Source organism: Solea senegalensis, linkage group LG6 (genome assembly GCF_019176455.1).
Source record: "Solea senegalensis isolate Sse05_10M linkage group LG6, IFAPA_SoseM_1, whole genome shotgun sequence".
Taxonomy (NCBI): domain Eukaryota; kingdom Metazoa; phylum Chordata; class Actinopteri; order Pleuronectiformes; family Soleidae; genus Solea; species Solea senegalensis.
The window spans coordinates 23313488-23331340 of NC_058026.1; the positions used below are offsets into that span (position 1 = coordinate 23313488).

The 17853-nt window shown below is 38.5% G+C and overlaps 2 protein-coding genes across 2 annotated transcripts; one reads left to right on the plus strand and one right to left on the minus strand.

Moving 5' to 3' along the window:
- The first annotated feature begins 217 nt into the window (after positions 1-217).
- Positions 218-3605, plus strand: cdkn2a/b (cyclin-dependent kinase inhibitor 2A/B (p15, inhibits CDK4)). The gene is made up of 2 exons (XM_044027447.1): positions 218-621; positions 1603-3605. Exons 1-2 carry the CDS (start codon positions 499-501, stop codon positions 1852-1854), a joined length of 375 nt encoding a protein of 124 aa, XP_043883382.1. The 5' UTR covers positions 218-498; the 3' UTR covers positions 1855-3605.
- Positions 3606-3965: 360 nt separating this feature from the next.
- LOC122770477 (methylthioadenosine phosphorylase) lies at positions 3966-17121 on the minus strand. The gene is made up of 8 exons (XM_044027349.1): positions 17008-17121; positions 14149-14235; positions 13964-14022; positions 13667-13834; positions 8346-8448; positions 7655-7894; positions 5829-5951; positions 3966-4237 (listed from the first exon to the last, which is right to left on the minus strand). The coding sequence occupies exons 1-8, from the start codon at positions 17029-17031 to the stop codon at positions 4199-4201; spliced, it is 843 nt and encodes a 280-aa protein (XP_043883284.1). The 5' UTR covers positions 17032-17121; the 3' UTR covers positions 3966-4198.
- Between the last annotated feature and the right edge of the window lie 732 nt (positions 17122-17853).

The window sequence follows — 17853 nt, forward strand, 5'->3', positions numbered from 1 at the left end:
TTCTCACAATAAAGACAAACAAAAGTTTCTGGCTCTGATGTTTTTTCTCCCCTGCCTGCTTTGCCATCTCAGGGAGAAATAAACGTTTCCACAGATTAAATCATCTCCAGATTATCTTTGCATTATTGAATTATTGTAGGCGTCCTCAAGGGCTCGGCCTCATGCTGCAGCATGCGCATGCGCAAAGCTCACACTGCAACATGACGTCACCCCCATTCAAAACACAGACAGACAAGCCTAGACACACACCGAGCGAGAGCGCGCTGGACAGACGGGCGATGAACGAGCCGCTCATCGGCCCGGGAAAACAATAACAACAACCGAGCCAAACTGAGCAGCCGTGCGTGGACACACGGACGGACATACGGACAGACGGACTGCGGTGGACAAACGTCTCTCTCTGGTGCCTCAGCGCTGTCGCTTCTCCCCCAGTGACAGCATCACGTCCCCGAGCTACTGTACCTGTCAAAAGAAGCTGTCACGGAGGTCACGCGGACGATGACCGTCGTCGATGACCTGACAACGGCCGCAGCCACGGGGAACACCGCGCATGTGGAGCGTCTCCTGCGGGAAGGAGCCGAGGTTAACGCGGTGAACCGTTTTGGACGAAGCGCCATACAGGTTAGTTAGTGTCTGTTACAGAGGCTTCACTTGAACACATGATGCACTTTATGAACGATCCCTCACTTCGAACGTGACGGAATTTTACACCGGTTTAGAGAAAATGGCTTCACATACAAGGACAATTTCAATTTAAGACACGCAGTGACGCACAGTCCAGTGAGACTCTAATCACAAAGAACTACGAGAACATCATCTAAATGACAGATTCCACTGTGTGTGTATATATATATATAGATATAACTATATTTATATCTATATATATGTATATATATATATATATATATATATATATATATATATATTTATATACATTATATGCATTTAAATAATTAACGTATTTACCAATGTAGCTGAGTTCATAATGTTTCTGTACCTCAAACCGGATTAACCAGTTCACACACTAAACTCATCCAACTGAGAAATGACCATTTGTAATTTTTTTGTTGTTTTTTTTAAAGAATAAACCCAAAATGTTTGTAATTGGGCAGGAGGCCTCCACATCATTGTATTTCGTGTGACTGTTAAAACGCAGTTCAACTTCCCCCATAAAGTCAATGTAAGTAAATTAAAAGTAATGTTAGAATTGAAGAAAATTTAAATGAAGTTTTAATGCACCTTTTCCCCAAAAAAAAAAAATAATAATCTTATTACTGGCCTTCTTCAAAAATACTTCGATTGTTCATTTCCATTTAAAACTAGATGAGACACAGTTGTTTATGTGTGGTTATAATTCCACGCTACTGTTTTATGGTGTGTTTTATCAGCGTGGAGAGATTATTTAATGTGATTTTAACAGCATCGAAATAGTTCCTCCCGTTCATTTTTGAAACAAAACAAACTCATGTTGGATGATAATCCTATTTGAATAAAAATAACGATTGTTATTTTAAACTACACGTCACAGTCGCACGCGGTGTAATAAGACACGCGGATGTTATGATGACAATAATGACGTGGATGACTGTGTTTATGGTGGAGGTGATGATGATGGGGAGCACGCCGGTGGCGGAGCTGCTGCTGACGCACGGAGCGGACCCTAACGTCGCGGACACGAGCACCGGCAGGACGCCGCTGCACGACGCGGCCAGCGCGGGCTTCGTGGACACTGTGCGGCTGCTGGTCAAACACCTGGCGGACCCGCAGGTCCGGGACAAGGCAAACTGTCGACCCGCTGATTTGGCTCGAGAGAGAGGTCACAAAGAGGTGGTCGCTTTCCTGGAGTCTCTCTAAAGTAAACACTCAGAGGAACTGGGCCCGTGGAGGCCTGCGTGCGGCCTAAATCACGCAGTCCTAGCGCTGCAAAATGTGTTTTTTTATTCATTTATGTCACTTTATTTCTGACTATATAGGCATCATTATTTTTCCCCCTAACGAAGCCACTCTTCCCTACTGGCATGGCATGTAAATAAGCTTATAATACATCTACATGCAGTGTACAGCATTATGTTATTTATCTGTTTTAGTTTCTAAATATATATCCCTAAACATCTGTAAAAAATAATAATATCCATCCATCTTGGTCGTATTTTACAGCAGCCTGTGGTGTTTTCTAAGAAAAGCTGTGGTTAATAATGAGATAATGAGAGTCTTTTGTTTTTTTTGTTTGTTTGTTTGCAATTTAGAATATTTAAACCAAATATACAAAAAGCCATTGAGGATGTTTTGCACATTTTCTTTGCCCTCTTTCCAAAATCATGGATACTATGCACTTTAAAAAACACAACAAATGTCACCTCTTAAGATCTGGCATATTTATTTTGTGTTGCCCCGATTAAAGTCCTGTGGGAAAAAACTGTGTGTCGTCACAAAGTCTTGTGATTCGATGCAGGTTCGATGCTGATTCTTCAGCTCAGTTGTGGCTCATGCTTCCTGATTTTTATTCTTTATACGAGTGAGTGATGCTGCTTTCAGGCTGACACTGTTTTAATTAATACGTTTGATATTCTGTCTTTGTTTGTTTTTTTACTGGCACTATGGTGTATCCTGCGGTCATTAGTGTGGCATGTTTTTGCCCCTTCTTTAGAGAGTAGAAACAAATTCATTCTTGTATTCTTGCCATTTTTACATCCACTCTTACTGGACACAGCAGGGAGAAAAGTTGAATTTATTTATTGAGTAACATTTCCTTGGATTTGCTTTTGCTCATCTACTTTTTTTGGGGGGAATGTTAAATACAGGAGAAAAAAGGTTTTAGGCTGATGATCATTGTGTAATAGTGAAGCTCTGGGCTGATGTTAAACACACCAATCACATCAAGGCTGATGCAATCTTTCTTTTCTTTTTTTTGAGGGGATTTTCAAGTCATGTGGGACTAAAAACACATATTATAAATCAACGAGTGGACAGTATTTAACACGTTTGTTGACTTATCTCAAAGGTACAGATTAAGTAATGTATTCATATTTTTTCTCAAGTTAAATATTAGCTCATGGTAGTTTTATTCCAGTGCACCGAACATGGGATTTGGCACGACACAGAAAAGCCTCTGAAGCCTCAGCACTGTTTTAGTTCAACATCCTGCACTTTTCCAGGCCCGAGTTAACCGTTATTAAGTTTAGTTCATCCATTTTATGTCAGGCTTGTATTTAAAATTGTATTTATACAAATATATTACTGGTTAAACTTTTATTTATGCTACACAACCAGAAAACGTAAATGTGAACCATTAAAACACAATAAAAACGTCCTTTATATTTATTTTTAACTATTTAAAAATATGCCAGCTCAGATTCTATGGACTTTCTAACCTGAACTCTCTGTAGGATCCACTTGAGCCAAAAGGCAATTATTTTCAGATCCTGTGCAGAAAAACTTAAACACTATTTTCATTTTAATCTCACCCTCTGTCCACACGTGTGTTTGTCATGGCAAAAAAAACAAAAACATGTGATTATTTAAAGATAAATCAAAGATATAAATATTCCCAGTGGTGCGAGCAGGATTTAATCCATAATATATTTTAAATAAAATCTTAAATTGTATGCAAAAAATTTTTTTTTACTCGAGTAAATAATATTTTCAAGACATCAGATTCAACATTCAAAACGTGTATTTGTTATGACTTAGGCATGTATATGTATATATGTATATGTATATATATATATATATATATGTATATGTATACACACACGCATATATATATACACATATATATATACACATATATATATATACATATATATGTATATATATATATATATACACATATATATATATATATACATATATACATATATATATGTTTTACAGGCAACACAATTATAAAGCTGCAGAAATAAAAAAGTTGCTTTTAAGTGGCTTTGTACCTAAACATGTGATTGATATAGTGACTTGTGAACGAATGAGTATGAAGAGCAGTTTATTTTGAGTAGAGAAAAACAAAAAACAAACACGCCATCTCCAGCTAAAGACACAGCACATGCATGAGTCGTGCGAGGCACTTTCTTGTGATTCAATGATGAAGAATCCACAGGCAGAGTTCAGTCTGTTGTCCGGGGGTTGGAGTCAGTGCAGGTGGTGTCTGATTTCTTTTTTTCTTTTTTAACCCTTTCCACTTATTTGTTTTCTACGCCCTTTAATGTTTTGGTAACATTACGGAAGACTGTGCCATCGACTGCAACAGAAGGAAGAAAAGAGTCTTTTGTCAGTGACAACTACGCTTCAATCCCACAAAAGTCACCTCATGGTTGTTGTCTTTTGGTTTTTTTTTAGAAGAGAATATAGAACGGAAAGTTTACGGTTGTTGTATGAAACACAACAAGAAAGTAGTAAACTGCTGAGCCTGTCATTACCAAATATTATTCAGTTTTAATGGTAGACTTTTTCAAAAATTATGAATAAACCTTCTACTCTGGATACACCTGCCGTCCACCAACCATGGTATTTTAAAGCCCCTAAAAACACTAACGCCTCCATTTTACTTCGAAAACGCCGGAGCTGCATCTACGTGCAAATACATGAGACCCGTGGAAACAATGACGCAATTAACTTCCTGATCGGTACTCGATCAGCCATGACCTGACTGGTAGTATAGGAACAAAAAAAAATCTGTTCACTCTTACTTTCAGTTCCAGTTTCACCTCAACGTCTATTAAAAATCCCTCCTCTGACTTTATCGTTGTTGTAGTACTTAGTACTTTATGAAACTAAGGGGGAGACAACTAAAGACTAAAGAGAGAATCAGCTTCCTGTTTACACATGCGTGACCAGCGTCGATGCAGACGGCTACTGAACCAGAGCTGAAAGATAATTTTTAACTGAAAAGGGCATTTTTAAATGATGGTGTACACGGTCTTACTTCACCTCACTACAACCTTCATGTTCCTCAAACATGTTCAAAGTATTGTTGCTAATGGACGTGCACAGTGTAAAAACACTCATTAGACTTAACATACCTCTGAGGATTTCTTTTTAATACATGCAGTGCTTAACAAGTGCATTAGACCACCACCCAAGCTGCCCCTAAATTAACAGCATTGGTAATTATCAGTCATTTTTATCATTTTATGTTCCTGTAATGGTTAATAAATGTAGAAGCTCTTTAACCAAAATTACACCTAATGCTAAAATATAATTATTATTGTTGTCTATGAATTTTCAAATTTACTATAAAAAAAATAGTAAAGCACATTTTTATTTCTTGATTAAGATGTCAAATTATAGCTATTTTCTTGCATTCCTGGACAGAAAGTTAGATTTAGTTGTTCAATGTTTATGCTTCATTCATTTCCAACTTCTCCAAAAATGTGAATTCAGTTTGTTATTTGCCAAATAAATAACAATATCAAGTCTGATTTTTATGACATGTGGTCTAATAAATTTGTTCAAAAGTATGTTCATATGGTAACATACCTTTTCAGGATTTATTCATGCAGATGAAGCATTTTAATGAGCAATTCACTGATTTAAGACAGTGCTATGCATTACTGCATGTAATGTAATGTAGTGCATGCTAAAAGGCAAAGCATCATAGCAGCAGTGTCTCCTGTCCCTCCCCGACAGATGAAGGGAACACACACTGCACACTCCTATGGAAGGCAGACGGAGGGGTGGGTCCCATAAAGCTCGATCCAAGTGTGGTCCATTACTCCTGACACTTAAACCTCATTGTAAAAATATAAACTCTAGATGGTTTAATAAACAGACCCTCTTTCACATGTCTGAAGAAATGATGGAAATGAGTCACCGTAAAGTTGACAACTTACTTTCAAAGTCTTTATTGTCTGAGCCCAGTCCATCTGACTAATCTGCGGTATTGCAGTTAGCAGGATACTGCTGGCTTTGTTAGCGTTCTCCTTCATCGTCTTCAGTACGTTGTCAACACAGACCTAAGACAAGAGAGGGAGAGGGGGGAGGAAGCAGCCTGTGATTAATAAAAGTAACAGCAGTGCACTTTTTCCTTGCTTCACTGTAACTTGTGCATGATTTATTTCTTTATATCCATCCTTCTTTGTTGTTCTAAGACGAAATATTTGCACAAAATGTGGGATATTCTATATGAGGTCAAAGGTTTCTCCTCAAGTTTATTGTCTTTACTGTTAAAATAAGACATGCCGTTAAGTAAATGACAACGACAATTCCTATTTCACTCACATCACTTGAAGAATAAGGAAATACAAATCCATTTATCTACAGTATTTGCTGAGGTCACATGCTGAAACTAAGGCCACATTTTTTTGTGGTCAAGAATATGCGTTTATATCAAAATGAAATGATGTGATCGTGTCGTTCAGCACATTTTCTGTCCTGTGCTCGTGTTTTTCTCCTGCAACCTTCATTAACTCTCCCCGTGAGTGCTTTGTTTTCATGTCGCACTCATGCTGCTGTGGTGTTTGCGATTAAGACAGTCAAGCTGATGAGTCAGTGTGAGTCAACCTCCTCTGGCAACGCTTGAGTGCCATGGAGGCTGGCCAGTGTAGCTGGCCGGGGGTGGGGTGTGTGTGTGGTGGGTGGTGGTGTGTGTGTGTGTGGGGAATGGTGTTGTTTGGATGAAGCTGAGAGAGTGTGTGGTGGCGTGGAGGAGGCGGAAGGATGTGGCGAGCATTCGGCAACAGGAGGTGCAAAGAGGTCAGCTGCAGGAACTGGGAAGTGGAGTTGTTACTTTGGCTGGATCAGTGACAGAACTCGCCCACATGCTTTTTATCTACAGCATTATCCAGATTGTCTAACAAAGAGGAAGTTACTCAGAAACCATAAGAAGCCCCAGATACTCAAACGTAAACTAGTTCAATATCCTGGCCAAAACCGTTTTCAACAATGAAAAATGATGAGTCATTTTTATTTTTATTATTATTATTGACAGACAATGTCCTGTCCAAACACTCACTCGCATGCTGTAGTAAAAAGTGAGGACCTCATGAATCCAAACTTTGTTTGAATGTAGTTTTCATACAAAAATAAATACTAAAATAACAAACAAACAAAATAAAAATAAAAAAGGCATCTCAATATTCTTAATTTCACTGTGTTCAGTGGACGTGAATGTGTGGCTGGTATCTTTTTTAATCACTGTACAGTCAACTAGCACAGAGCTAATTGTAATTACTGTAAACTGTGATTCAATTAACTCTATATGATATTAGGGGAAGTCAAAAAATACCACTGTATTTTTTCTGAAGCACATTTTCTGTCTCCAGCAGAGGGAGGAGATCCAAGAGATCCAAACATCTACAAACAGCTTAACAACAGTGGAATGTTTGGCAACAGCTTTGTAAAACCCAAATACCTGTAATGACGACAAATATAGCTGATGATAAATACCACATTTAGCTCACAGAAGCATCCTAGTAAAGTGCTAATAGTCTTAAATCAAATGGTCTGATGATGAAAAACAAAGAAAACTAAAGTGGGATGTCGCTCAATATTTATGACGATTGTTGTACAACAAAACAAACAAAAGGTCAGGAAGGACGTGATATCACATCCTTTCAAAATAAAGTGCATCACCCATGACTAGCAGTAATTAACTCAAATACAAGGACACCAAACACAAAAGTAGCAAAACTGGCTGGACTTCCAGCCTGCCACTCACCGCCTCCTCATGTTCCTTCCAACAGTCATAGTCCGTCGCCATGGCGATGCTGGCATAGCAAATGCCAGCCTCTTTGGCGAGGACTACCTCAGGCACGGTCGTCATGTTGATGACATCAGCGCCCCACTGGCGAAACATCAGGCTCTCTGCCCTGGAGGAGAAGCGGGGCCCCTCGATCGTCATCATGGTCCCTCGCACGTGGCACTTGACGCCCAAACTCCTCGCCACCTCCACCAAGACCTGCACCAGGAGAGAGGAGCGAGTGTGTGGCTTCACTGAGCTAATGAAAGAAACGTTTATACGGTCGAGTTGGCCGAGAGAAACATGTTCAGCTCTGTTCCAAATAGAGAAGGACTGACAAGGACCAGATGGTTTAATATCATCATGAAAATAAACAAACCTGTGAATACATGGTTTTTAAAATAAAATATAAATAATTTACACTATGGTTTGATAAAAATTGTAATAATAATAATAAAAAAAGTAGAAAGCAAATGTAAAAATATAATGTAAAATAATAGTACAAAAAAGAACAAAATACTTTGACTGTTTAAACACATTTTAAGGTTTAATAAAAATATTAAAGACTGAATTATCCTGAACGTGCGCTTTAATCTTAACATTTCTTCTTTTGTCCAGCTCCAGAAATTTAGGATTTAACAATATGCAACAATTGTTTTCATGGACTCACCTCTCTAGTTCTGTTACAGAAAGGCTCAGCCATGGGGATGTGACACACGCCTGCAGGACTGGTGGGCTGTCCGTCATACAGTGTCTGAGCTCTCTTAGTAGTCCTAACAAACAACAAGTAATTAGAGAGTTATCAGGGCAACTAAGACAAAATTACAAAACACTTTCTGTAAATCAGCCAAATATGCAGATAAAATATGGGAAAAAAAATCAAAATTATACATGGTTAAAAGTAACTCAAATAACCACAAATTGCATATAGAAGATGTATAGAGAAGAACACACATGTTAAACCTTGGACCTGCAACTTAATTGCACGGTGTACCTAATAAAATGACTGGTTAGTGAGTGTATATGTACACCACACTATAAAAACAATCATTAGTTTATTTCAATATTCTACCAGGTGAATTAATAGATATTTTTTTTATTAATTTATCACAGGAAGTTTTAAATAATATAACATTTTTAAATACTGATTTATTTTAGGTTTAACTTTAACTTGTTCCATATGATAAAATATCAGCACGTATTTATTATTATTATTATTATTAATAATAATAATAATAATAACAACAATATTATTGTTATTATTATTATTGTGTGTTCTATTCAATTATTTTCAGTGAAAATGAGCTAAACCAATGTAAATGCAAAACTATGATATGGAAACTAAGAGGTTTAAGGCCCATGTGTGAGTGTAAAGCTTAAAAACTGGACACTGAAAGCCTGCTTATGGAGCCAAAGAAAAACAGAGGTGTTTGCCTAATTGTGGCATCGATAAAATGAAGCCTCAAGAAACAAGCTGTCACATGTGGGACAAGTCTGAGCATGTCTCAGCATGCTACTTCCTCATTTGTGATAAACAGATCTGGTCTGTGCTTGATACTGGTCTGGTAGTTGGCTCTATTCACAACCAGAGGCAATGTGATGAACACGTGTGCAACTACACCCAGGAAACACACTGCGGCAACACAATTAACTACTCCATTCAGCCTCAACTCAACCAGGCGTACGCCGACTCATTGTTGACGAATAACTGAGCCGTCCTGTTCCTGTACGTCTCACTGCATATATCAAGTTATTACATGGCATTTGTGCAGTCAGTCAACAGAGAGAGCACAAACACTCCCTCAGGGTCATGCTGGTACAACACTACACATAAGGACATATGCATGAGCCCTGAGGTCAGAGATACTTCTGAGAGAAAACGCTTTCTCGTGGGAAGATTTTCTCACGTTTTTTAACTCTGAAGGAAGAATTTGTTATCACCTATTGTAATATGAGCCACTGTAACAGAATACATGCTGTGTGTAAAAAAAAAAATCCTAAAGGGCATTATAGTATCTGTGATCACAAAAAAAAAAAAAAAAAAAAAACAAAAAAACTTGTACATCGCACTTATGACTAGCACTTAATAGTTTGTTCTACTTGAAGCTCTTACTTACTTCTAGCTCTTATATGTACCCAAATGTTTAAATGCACTTTTGTAAGTCGCTTTGGATAAAGAGCAATGTTGTTATTTATACGGAGAGGTGCTTATGGCCGCCTGATGAATGGAAGATGAACAATTTAAATCACTTTTATTTACATAGTCCAACATCACAAACACAGGTTTCACAGGAAAAACTTTAAATGGAACAAAACAAATGAGGGAAACTTCAGTAAGAGCCACAGAGAAGGAATTTCTCTCCTGGGATGGACAGGCGTGCAGTAGGTGTCAAACTGTGCACGACTATCTTTTAGTTATGAGCAGGGAAGCGTGCAGTAGGTTTTAATGGGATTGGCTGTATAGTACAGTTGCTAGTGGGACCTCTAGTGTCATGTAGCTGCCATATCAAGTTATAATAGTCGAGTAAAATACTTTCTTATTCAAATCCACCCATCTATTCATCCACTATCGACAGATGAATCCAGCAAACGGATAGTGTGTTCTCCCATCTAGTAAAGCTCCCATCAATGTGTTGCCAGGTCACAGTGATTCACTACCTGCTTCTGCCAGCTGACAGTGATGGAGAGCTGGATTAGGCTGTAGACCCCGTTACTGATAGAGGTTTTTCCCACTATAAGGGTTTCATCACGGCTCCTTGGAAATGTTGCATATTAACACACGTCTTGTCTTCTAAAATATACAGGTGTCTACTAAATGGAGTACAGGTACTATCACTAATGTAAAAGCAAAAAAAAACAAAAAACTGGTGATCCTTCAACTGTTGTTAGACAACTGCTCTGACAACAGCCAAAAAACAAAGAACCTTTGAAGAATGGGAAAAAAGCAGCAACAGTGTTGGCCCTCTGTGTGCCCTGGAAAACTGTACAGCATAGCTTACCATACTAAACACAAAGGTGAAATCAGATGTTCATTCTTGAGAGAGCTTGCATTTCAACTGATGGTAGATGACAGCACAGTAACAGTACTTAAAATACATCTATACTAAGCATCTCTTGTGGGTTGCAGGAGGAACTACGGCTGAACGATTTTGATTGATTTGGATTTTTTCGCTGAAACGCAGTTGATTACTGTGTGATATTTGTGCCGATCTGTGAGAAACAAAGATGTTTTCTTCAATCTGGAGAATACGATGTATATAGGTCAGGACAACATTTAATCTAAAATGGTAATTTGACACACATTTTTGGCTTTAAAGAAATATTGCGCCTCCTGCGATTGCAGTAGGCTATATTGCGATTGTTCAGGAACAGGATGAAGATCCAGCTGACACTGGGCATGAGGAAGTGTTTTCACCCTGGACAGATCACCAGTCTATTACAAGGCCAACATACAGAGACAAACGACCATTCACACTCACAATACCCTCGATGGGGCGATCTAAAGTCACCAGTTGACCTAAATTTAAATTGCGCATCTTTGGACTGTGGTACACTGACTGTGGTCGAGGCAGTGTGTTGCCATATTGGTGTAAGATGTTTCAATTGGTGGAATGTCACAGGCTACATTTTTAATTCTCACCACAGCCTGAAGCCAACTGTGACAGTTAAGAGCTCAAGAGTTTTCCCACTAGACAGGATAGTAAACAAATATTGGCTTTGACATTTGTGTCAACCAAAGCGAGTAAAGCTCTTCCTCCCGTTCTCACTCAGCTATCTGGATGTTCTTGTCACACAGTAACATGAATCCTGTCATTGAGATTTGTGGGAAGATGCTTGAATTGTACGGTAAAGCTCTTGTGCAATTTTTACTAAACGACGACTATTATCTTTTGAAAGCAGCACTGACTGATTTCAAAAGTAACAATAAGACAGCTGGTAGTCTAATCTAAGACAGGTTATTTAAGAAAAGCAAACAGTATAACCACTTTTATTTACATAGAATTTATGTAATCTTTTAATTTATTTGATAAAACACGAGCACAGTGTGTGGGACTGTGCAGTGATCTGGACTAGATTTAAGACGCTGTACTTTATTGTAATTGTACAAAATCCAAAACGGATGTTTCTGTTTTATCTGTAATATTTAATATCCGTTATGCAGATATTCTCAGGTACAACATGAAAAGGGGTTTGATGGGACCGTCTGAAAGTTCCCCTGAGTTAGCGGTGTCAACCACTCTCTCGTACATCTGGACAGGGGCTTTTCCTGGAACTGGCCATGTGTACACGGGTGTGTGAAAGCACAGCGTTTCAGCTGCTCAGCAAATAACTTCCCCAGCATTGCTCATCTTTTAACAGTGCCCACATTCATCCAGCTGAGTAGCACCGATTGTGCTGAAGCAGAATGGAGTTCGAGTGCAACTAAAATTAGGCTGAAGATCAGCTGAGCTCCCCAAACGCTTAAAAACAATGAACATTCAGGAAAAATGTGAAATGTATCTTTATTGTGACTCATCTACTGAGCACTGATCTATTCAATTTCTTCAATAACAGAATCAGAAAACAATAACACCTACTTTTTGGGGTAACTCCACCAAATTACTAGTCTGAGTGAACATGAATTCACCAAGCACTTTACTAGGAACACTTAAAGAATACTGGGTAGAGCCTCCCTTTGTCTCCAAGACTTGGAGATTCGGGTCCATGGTAGCATGACTGCTTCACATCATTTCTGGATTTGCTCATCTTCCATTAAACCACATCCTAAAGATTTTCTATTCCGGTGACTTGGGAGGCCAAAGAAATACACTGAAGTCATTGTCATGTTATTAAAAAGCAGTTTGAGAAAACTTTTGCTTTCTGACATGGTGTGTTATCATGGCGGAAGTAGCCATGAGAAAATTGGCTAATTGCAGCCACAGAGAGATGCACAAGGTCACAGACGACTCTCAGATACTGTGGGCTGTGGCATTCAAGCAATGACTGACTGGGATTTCAAGGGTTCAAAATATGGCAGGAAAATATCCAGTGTGTCATTAAACAACCAGCAGCCTTGGTGATGACACATGGTGAGAGAGATCCACAGATAACGCTGCCATTTGAATGTCTCAGCAGAAATTTCTCAGAATTGTCAACTCAAACCCGTTCTCCATGGTCCTTTTTTAATTTGGCACTATACAGTTTCCATGAATTATGCACAACATTTTCAAAAATACTCTGAGAATTAAGCAAGTGACTTCCTCTCTAGTATATGACCTCATCTTTAAGGATTTTAAATGAAGTGGCAGACCCCGTCTGCATGCTTTTGCATCAAGGTAAGACTCATTTTCAGGACAATGTCATCTCAGTTAGCTGGCAAAACAAAGGCAGTAGTGTAGGAGCAGGTGCAGTTACCTGCGAGTGAACAGGTAAACTACTGTTGATGCGGTCTGAGGATTTTTGAAATCATTACAGTCATTGTTTGAGGAGGACTTATGCTTAATATGGCTCCTGTGACTAATCCAACCAAAGAAAATCAGGCCACTGGAGAGGAACGTTTTTCAGACTGTCTTCCATAGTTCAAGCTCATAGTAACAATACATCAGACTAGCATAAGTAATGGGACATTTCGATTGGCAATTGGCCCAACTTTTTTAGGGAAAGTTCGATGAGTAATGGATTTCCAACTGGATCAAGGTCAGGGTTCATTCCAGGCCACTACAGAACAATCTAATGTTTCCTTCTCATTCAGCTGAACTGCTTTTACATGTATATTCTGAATCATTAACCTGTCGGAGGTGCCGTTAGGCCTGTGAATAAAACAGGGCAGTACGTTTTGCTTCGGTTTGTTGAGCCTTACAGAGATTCATGGCATCATATGCAGACAACACTATAATCCCAACAAATCTATCATATTAAGAGACAAGTTCCGTGAGTACAGAAGAAGAGAAAAGAAAAAAAACAATGTGATATGCATGTCATAACCTGCTGATTTGGTCTTGCCACACTCACCTGTCAATGAACTGATCAATGATTACAATGTCTCCTGGCTGAATCTCCTCCCGAAGTGAGCCACATGCCGTGGTAACCAGCAGGTGTGTGCAGCCCTGTTCTCTCAGTGCCCAAATGTTGGCCCGGAAATTCACATTGGATGGCATTATGGTGTGTTGCCTTCCATGTCTAAGATTTTAAAATGGAGTTAAAAAAAAAGAAAAAAAAAGATGTGAGGACATCTTCAGTGCTTTTGACAAGAGCAAAGTTTGTCCACTAGATGGTGCTAGTGGAGGAAAAATGAATGCACGCACTTACCTCGCAAGGAGCACACACTCCACATTTTTTATTTTCCCCAGTATCAGAGCATCAGACGGCTGTACAAGAAGAGAGGGACAATCAGGTTTTAGGAAAGGAAATAAGCGTGTCAGTTGAGCTTTTGTTCCAGGCTGCTCCTTTAAACTAGTCATTTTAAAGTAACTTTAGCCTTAAATTTCACCAACCTTTCCATACGGTGTATCAACATAAAGCTCAGTCCTTCCCTCCAAGATGTCTGGATCATCAAGTCCCGAACCCCCAATTATACCAATCTAGATGGGAAAAAAAGTAGTACTGCTTCATTAGAATAAATAACTGACTCTGACACACAAATATTACATTGTAGATTCATCAGAGTAGAACTATGTTATTAACATTAACACTGTTGCACAGTTAGGTAGCCTAGAGTAAGTGCAGTGGAATTCTATTACTTCTATTATTTCTCCTTCACATCTTTTGTTGATATGGTGAAGTTTTTCAAGGAGAAGTGGTAAGGAAAGGATTTAAGCGATACATTTTTGGACTTTTATGGATTCACCTGCAGTGTCAATGGAATATTAACCTAAAACATACTACTTAAACTGAATGTAAGATAACAAAAACAAATGTAATGTGAGTATCCATGACATAATTGCTCAAAATATCAATAAAAAACAAATCTAACTTGTAATTACAGAGATAGACTAAATTATTTTTGTTTGCTATTTCATCTACATTCATTCGTACTGGACAATTAATATTCGGTATTCCATCCATCCATTATCTACCACTTTATCCTCCACCGGAGGGTCGTGGGGGGTGCTGTGCCAATCTCAGCTGACACAGGAAGATAGGCAAGGTACACCCTGGACAGCTCACCAGTCCATCACAGCTACCATTCACCAATTCACCTAATCCCCATATTGCATGTTTTTGGACTGTGGGAGGAAGCCAGAGAACCCGGAGAAAACCCCCACACATACAGGGAGAACAGGCAAACTCCATGAAGAAAGGCCTTTGTTCCAACCGGGGCTTGAACCCAGGTCTTCTTGCAAAGGCAAGAGTGCTAACCACTACACCTGTGTGGCTAATATTCAGTATTAATATTAATATTAATTAATCATTTGATTGTTGCTCAGTTATGCAAGTTTAGACATTTCTGTTACCAGAAACTTGATAAATGCAGCGCTAACACTATATTCTTCCCCCCATTGCATAGCTTATTTGATAAAGTTCATTTTTTTCCAAGACCTATTTCATGTTTTTCAGCAAAGAAGATTGAAAACACTGCAAACACCTGACAAACCCCACTCCTCAGAGGAGCCTGCAGTGCTTTTCTGCCCTTCCATCTAGTTTTACCAGCATAACATGTTTAGTCAGTCTCTCTGTATTACAGGTATACGTGACAGCATTTTGACTAGTCGCAATTTCGTTGTGACTAGTACAAATTGTAGTAGATATCTGTGATGTCTTTCTTACTAGTCAAAACTACAGTTTCAGATATCTGCAATTCAGTTTTACTATTCAGAATAAAGTCACTTTTGCCATTTATGTGTATGGGGTTTGTCATTATAGGTATCTACAGTTCAGTTACAGATATCCTCAACTGAATTGTAGATATCTATAATTCCTCTTTGAGATATCTACAACTCCAGTCTGACTATCTGAAAATTAATCCAAGATATCTAGAGACAGAATAGATATCTTCAACTGAGGATAACTAAAGATATCTTGAAATTTAATTATGAATAGTCATAAAGACATGGTCATCGTGATACAAATAACATCAAGCATGACTCTTGCGGTTGCTGTGTTGTCCTGAGATAGACGACAACAACACCACTCTGTGATTATGACCGGGGAGGACATTTTGGTGCATGAGCAGAACACCAAGTCTGACTCCAGTCCGACTAAGCATATACATACAGGAATAATAGGACTATGAACCACATTATCCAGGTATGTTGGCGTGACTAAGGCCGCATTTACACCAGGACAGTCCTGGGGACTCGGTCCGATTGGGTGAGGAATGCCAAAAAATGTGATTTGGTTCACACTGAACTTTTGTAAACTGATCAAACCGCCTGCAGTACGTCATTCAGTTTCAACAGCTGCGGTATCACACCGGCCCAAATGAAGCGGATTAACCAAGGAAACAAACTCAGGTTCATTTAAAGTGGACCAAAGAGCTCTGGTGTGGAAAGCACCCTAAGACTAGCACGTTTTTAGTCACACTAACGTGTTTACATGACATTAAGAAAACCGAATGATTGTCTTAGTCTGACTAAAATCTGACATTTACCCAGCTTGTAAACGCACTGACAGACAGAATCGTGTGGCACTTCATCTGCATTGTGTGAACTCACTTAATGATATGAATGCAACACACATTTGTCCACATTTAAAAGTTATGGTCCGTAGCTTTAATGTTTAACTTATACATTAGTTTTAATTAAATTATGTGAGTGTATTGCTGTATAAATATAAAATAAAGATAGGAGAGCCAACCTATAAGTTTGTTCAGGTTAAGCAGTTTAGTGTATCATTTGAGAATTATATTGATATTAATAGGCAAAACTAGCAGCCAAATAACAGCTGCATATATTGCCCATCGACTGTCCTGATTTAAAAGAGTCAGCAGAGTGACCTATTGGTCGACGCTTAGTTTTCAGTCTTGTGAGCAGTTTGGACTTGGATATTTTCTCAACCACTGATAATCAGCCTGTCTGCAGTTGTCACAGTGTGCAGTAGCTCAGAGCTGCCGGGTGAACACGTGCTAAAAACACTGCACTTGAGACGGTTTATCCAAAAAGGTCCTACACAGTACACCTCTAAATCAACACTGGAGTTTGCCTGTAATACAGTTTAGCTTGTCTTTTTTTGCTGTCGCTATTCCCACTAGTCTGCAGAGTCCGAGTACAGCTTTGCCCAAATGATGCTATGAGCTTTAGGTCGCAGTTCAGAATGGTCTTACCTAGCTATGCTCACATTGATTCATGGAGCGAATTCAAACACAAAGTGTGAAGGGAGCAAAGTTTTCGCGACATTACGTTTCAGATTATTACCTTGATGGGAACAGTGGAAGCCATGACAATGAGCGGCCGGTGAGAGATTATACCAAATCTTGCATTAAACGGTTTATAACTATTGCTAACAACATCCGGCAGAATCAAGAACAAACGTATATCTTCCTGTTTGTTTACTTTCAGAATAAAAGCATACATACAAACATGCTTTTAACTCGTTTTGGGGCATAACTGTACTGTCAGTTTTTACAAAGCAAACTATTAATTTGCAATTCCTGCTATCTTCTACATTTAACATGTGTCGGTGATGTTTAAAATTCTTTGTAAATATGATCTGCTGAATAACAGAATTCGCAGAATTTCAAAACAAAAGTGTCTGTATTGATATGGAACAATATATCATAAAAAATAAAATAAAAAGTGATTCATGATGTATAATGAATCTTTACATTAAAGTAAACATGCAGAAGTAACAAATTGTCACTTGATTTTATGGATGTTGGGCTACATAAATAAATGTGACTTGATTTGACTAGACTATTTATTTACATATTTACTTATCAGTATTAAATACACCCAGTGATTATTTTGTGTCAGTGTAATTGAGTGATTTCCCAAAATATTTTGTATTTCCAGCATTACTTACAATAATACTTAATTCTAGTGTCCTGTTTTTCCTGTCTCAACGAAGACTGTAAAATGACTAGATTTCATAGAACTCACAAGTTGGACCCCAATGGAAGGAGCTCAAACTCCAGTTCCTGTAAAATGAGGTGCAAAGCAGAGAGAGACCTTTGTGTATTGTAATATTGACAATCATAAACCAGAGGAGTGTCCAGGCAGTTATGTGGTTGCTTGTAAAAAAAGAGTAACACACTCATCAGA

Coding starts and splice junctions, on each gene's coding strand:
- cdkn2a/b (XM_044027447.1), top strand. CDS start 499: ATGACCGTCGTCGATGACCTGACAACGGCCGCAGCCACGGGGAACACC. Junction 622..1,602: donor TTGGACGAAGCGCCATACAG/GTTAGTTAGTGT, acceptor TTTATGGTGGAG/GTGATGATGATGGGGAGCAC.
- LOC122770477 (XM_044027349.1), bottom strand. CDS start 17,031: ATGGCTTCCACTGTTCCCATCAAG. Junction 14,023..14,148: donor TTGATACACCGTATGGAAAG/GTTGGTGAAATT, acceptor CTTCTTGTACAG/CCGTCTGATGCTCTGATACT. Junction 13,835..13,963: donor GAGTGTGTGCTCCTTGCGAG/GTAAGTGCGTGC, acceptor TTAAAATCTTAG/ACATGGAAGGCAACACACCA.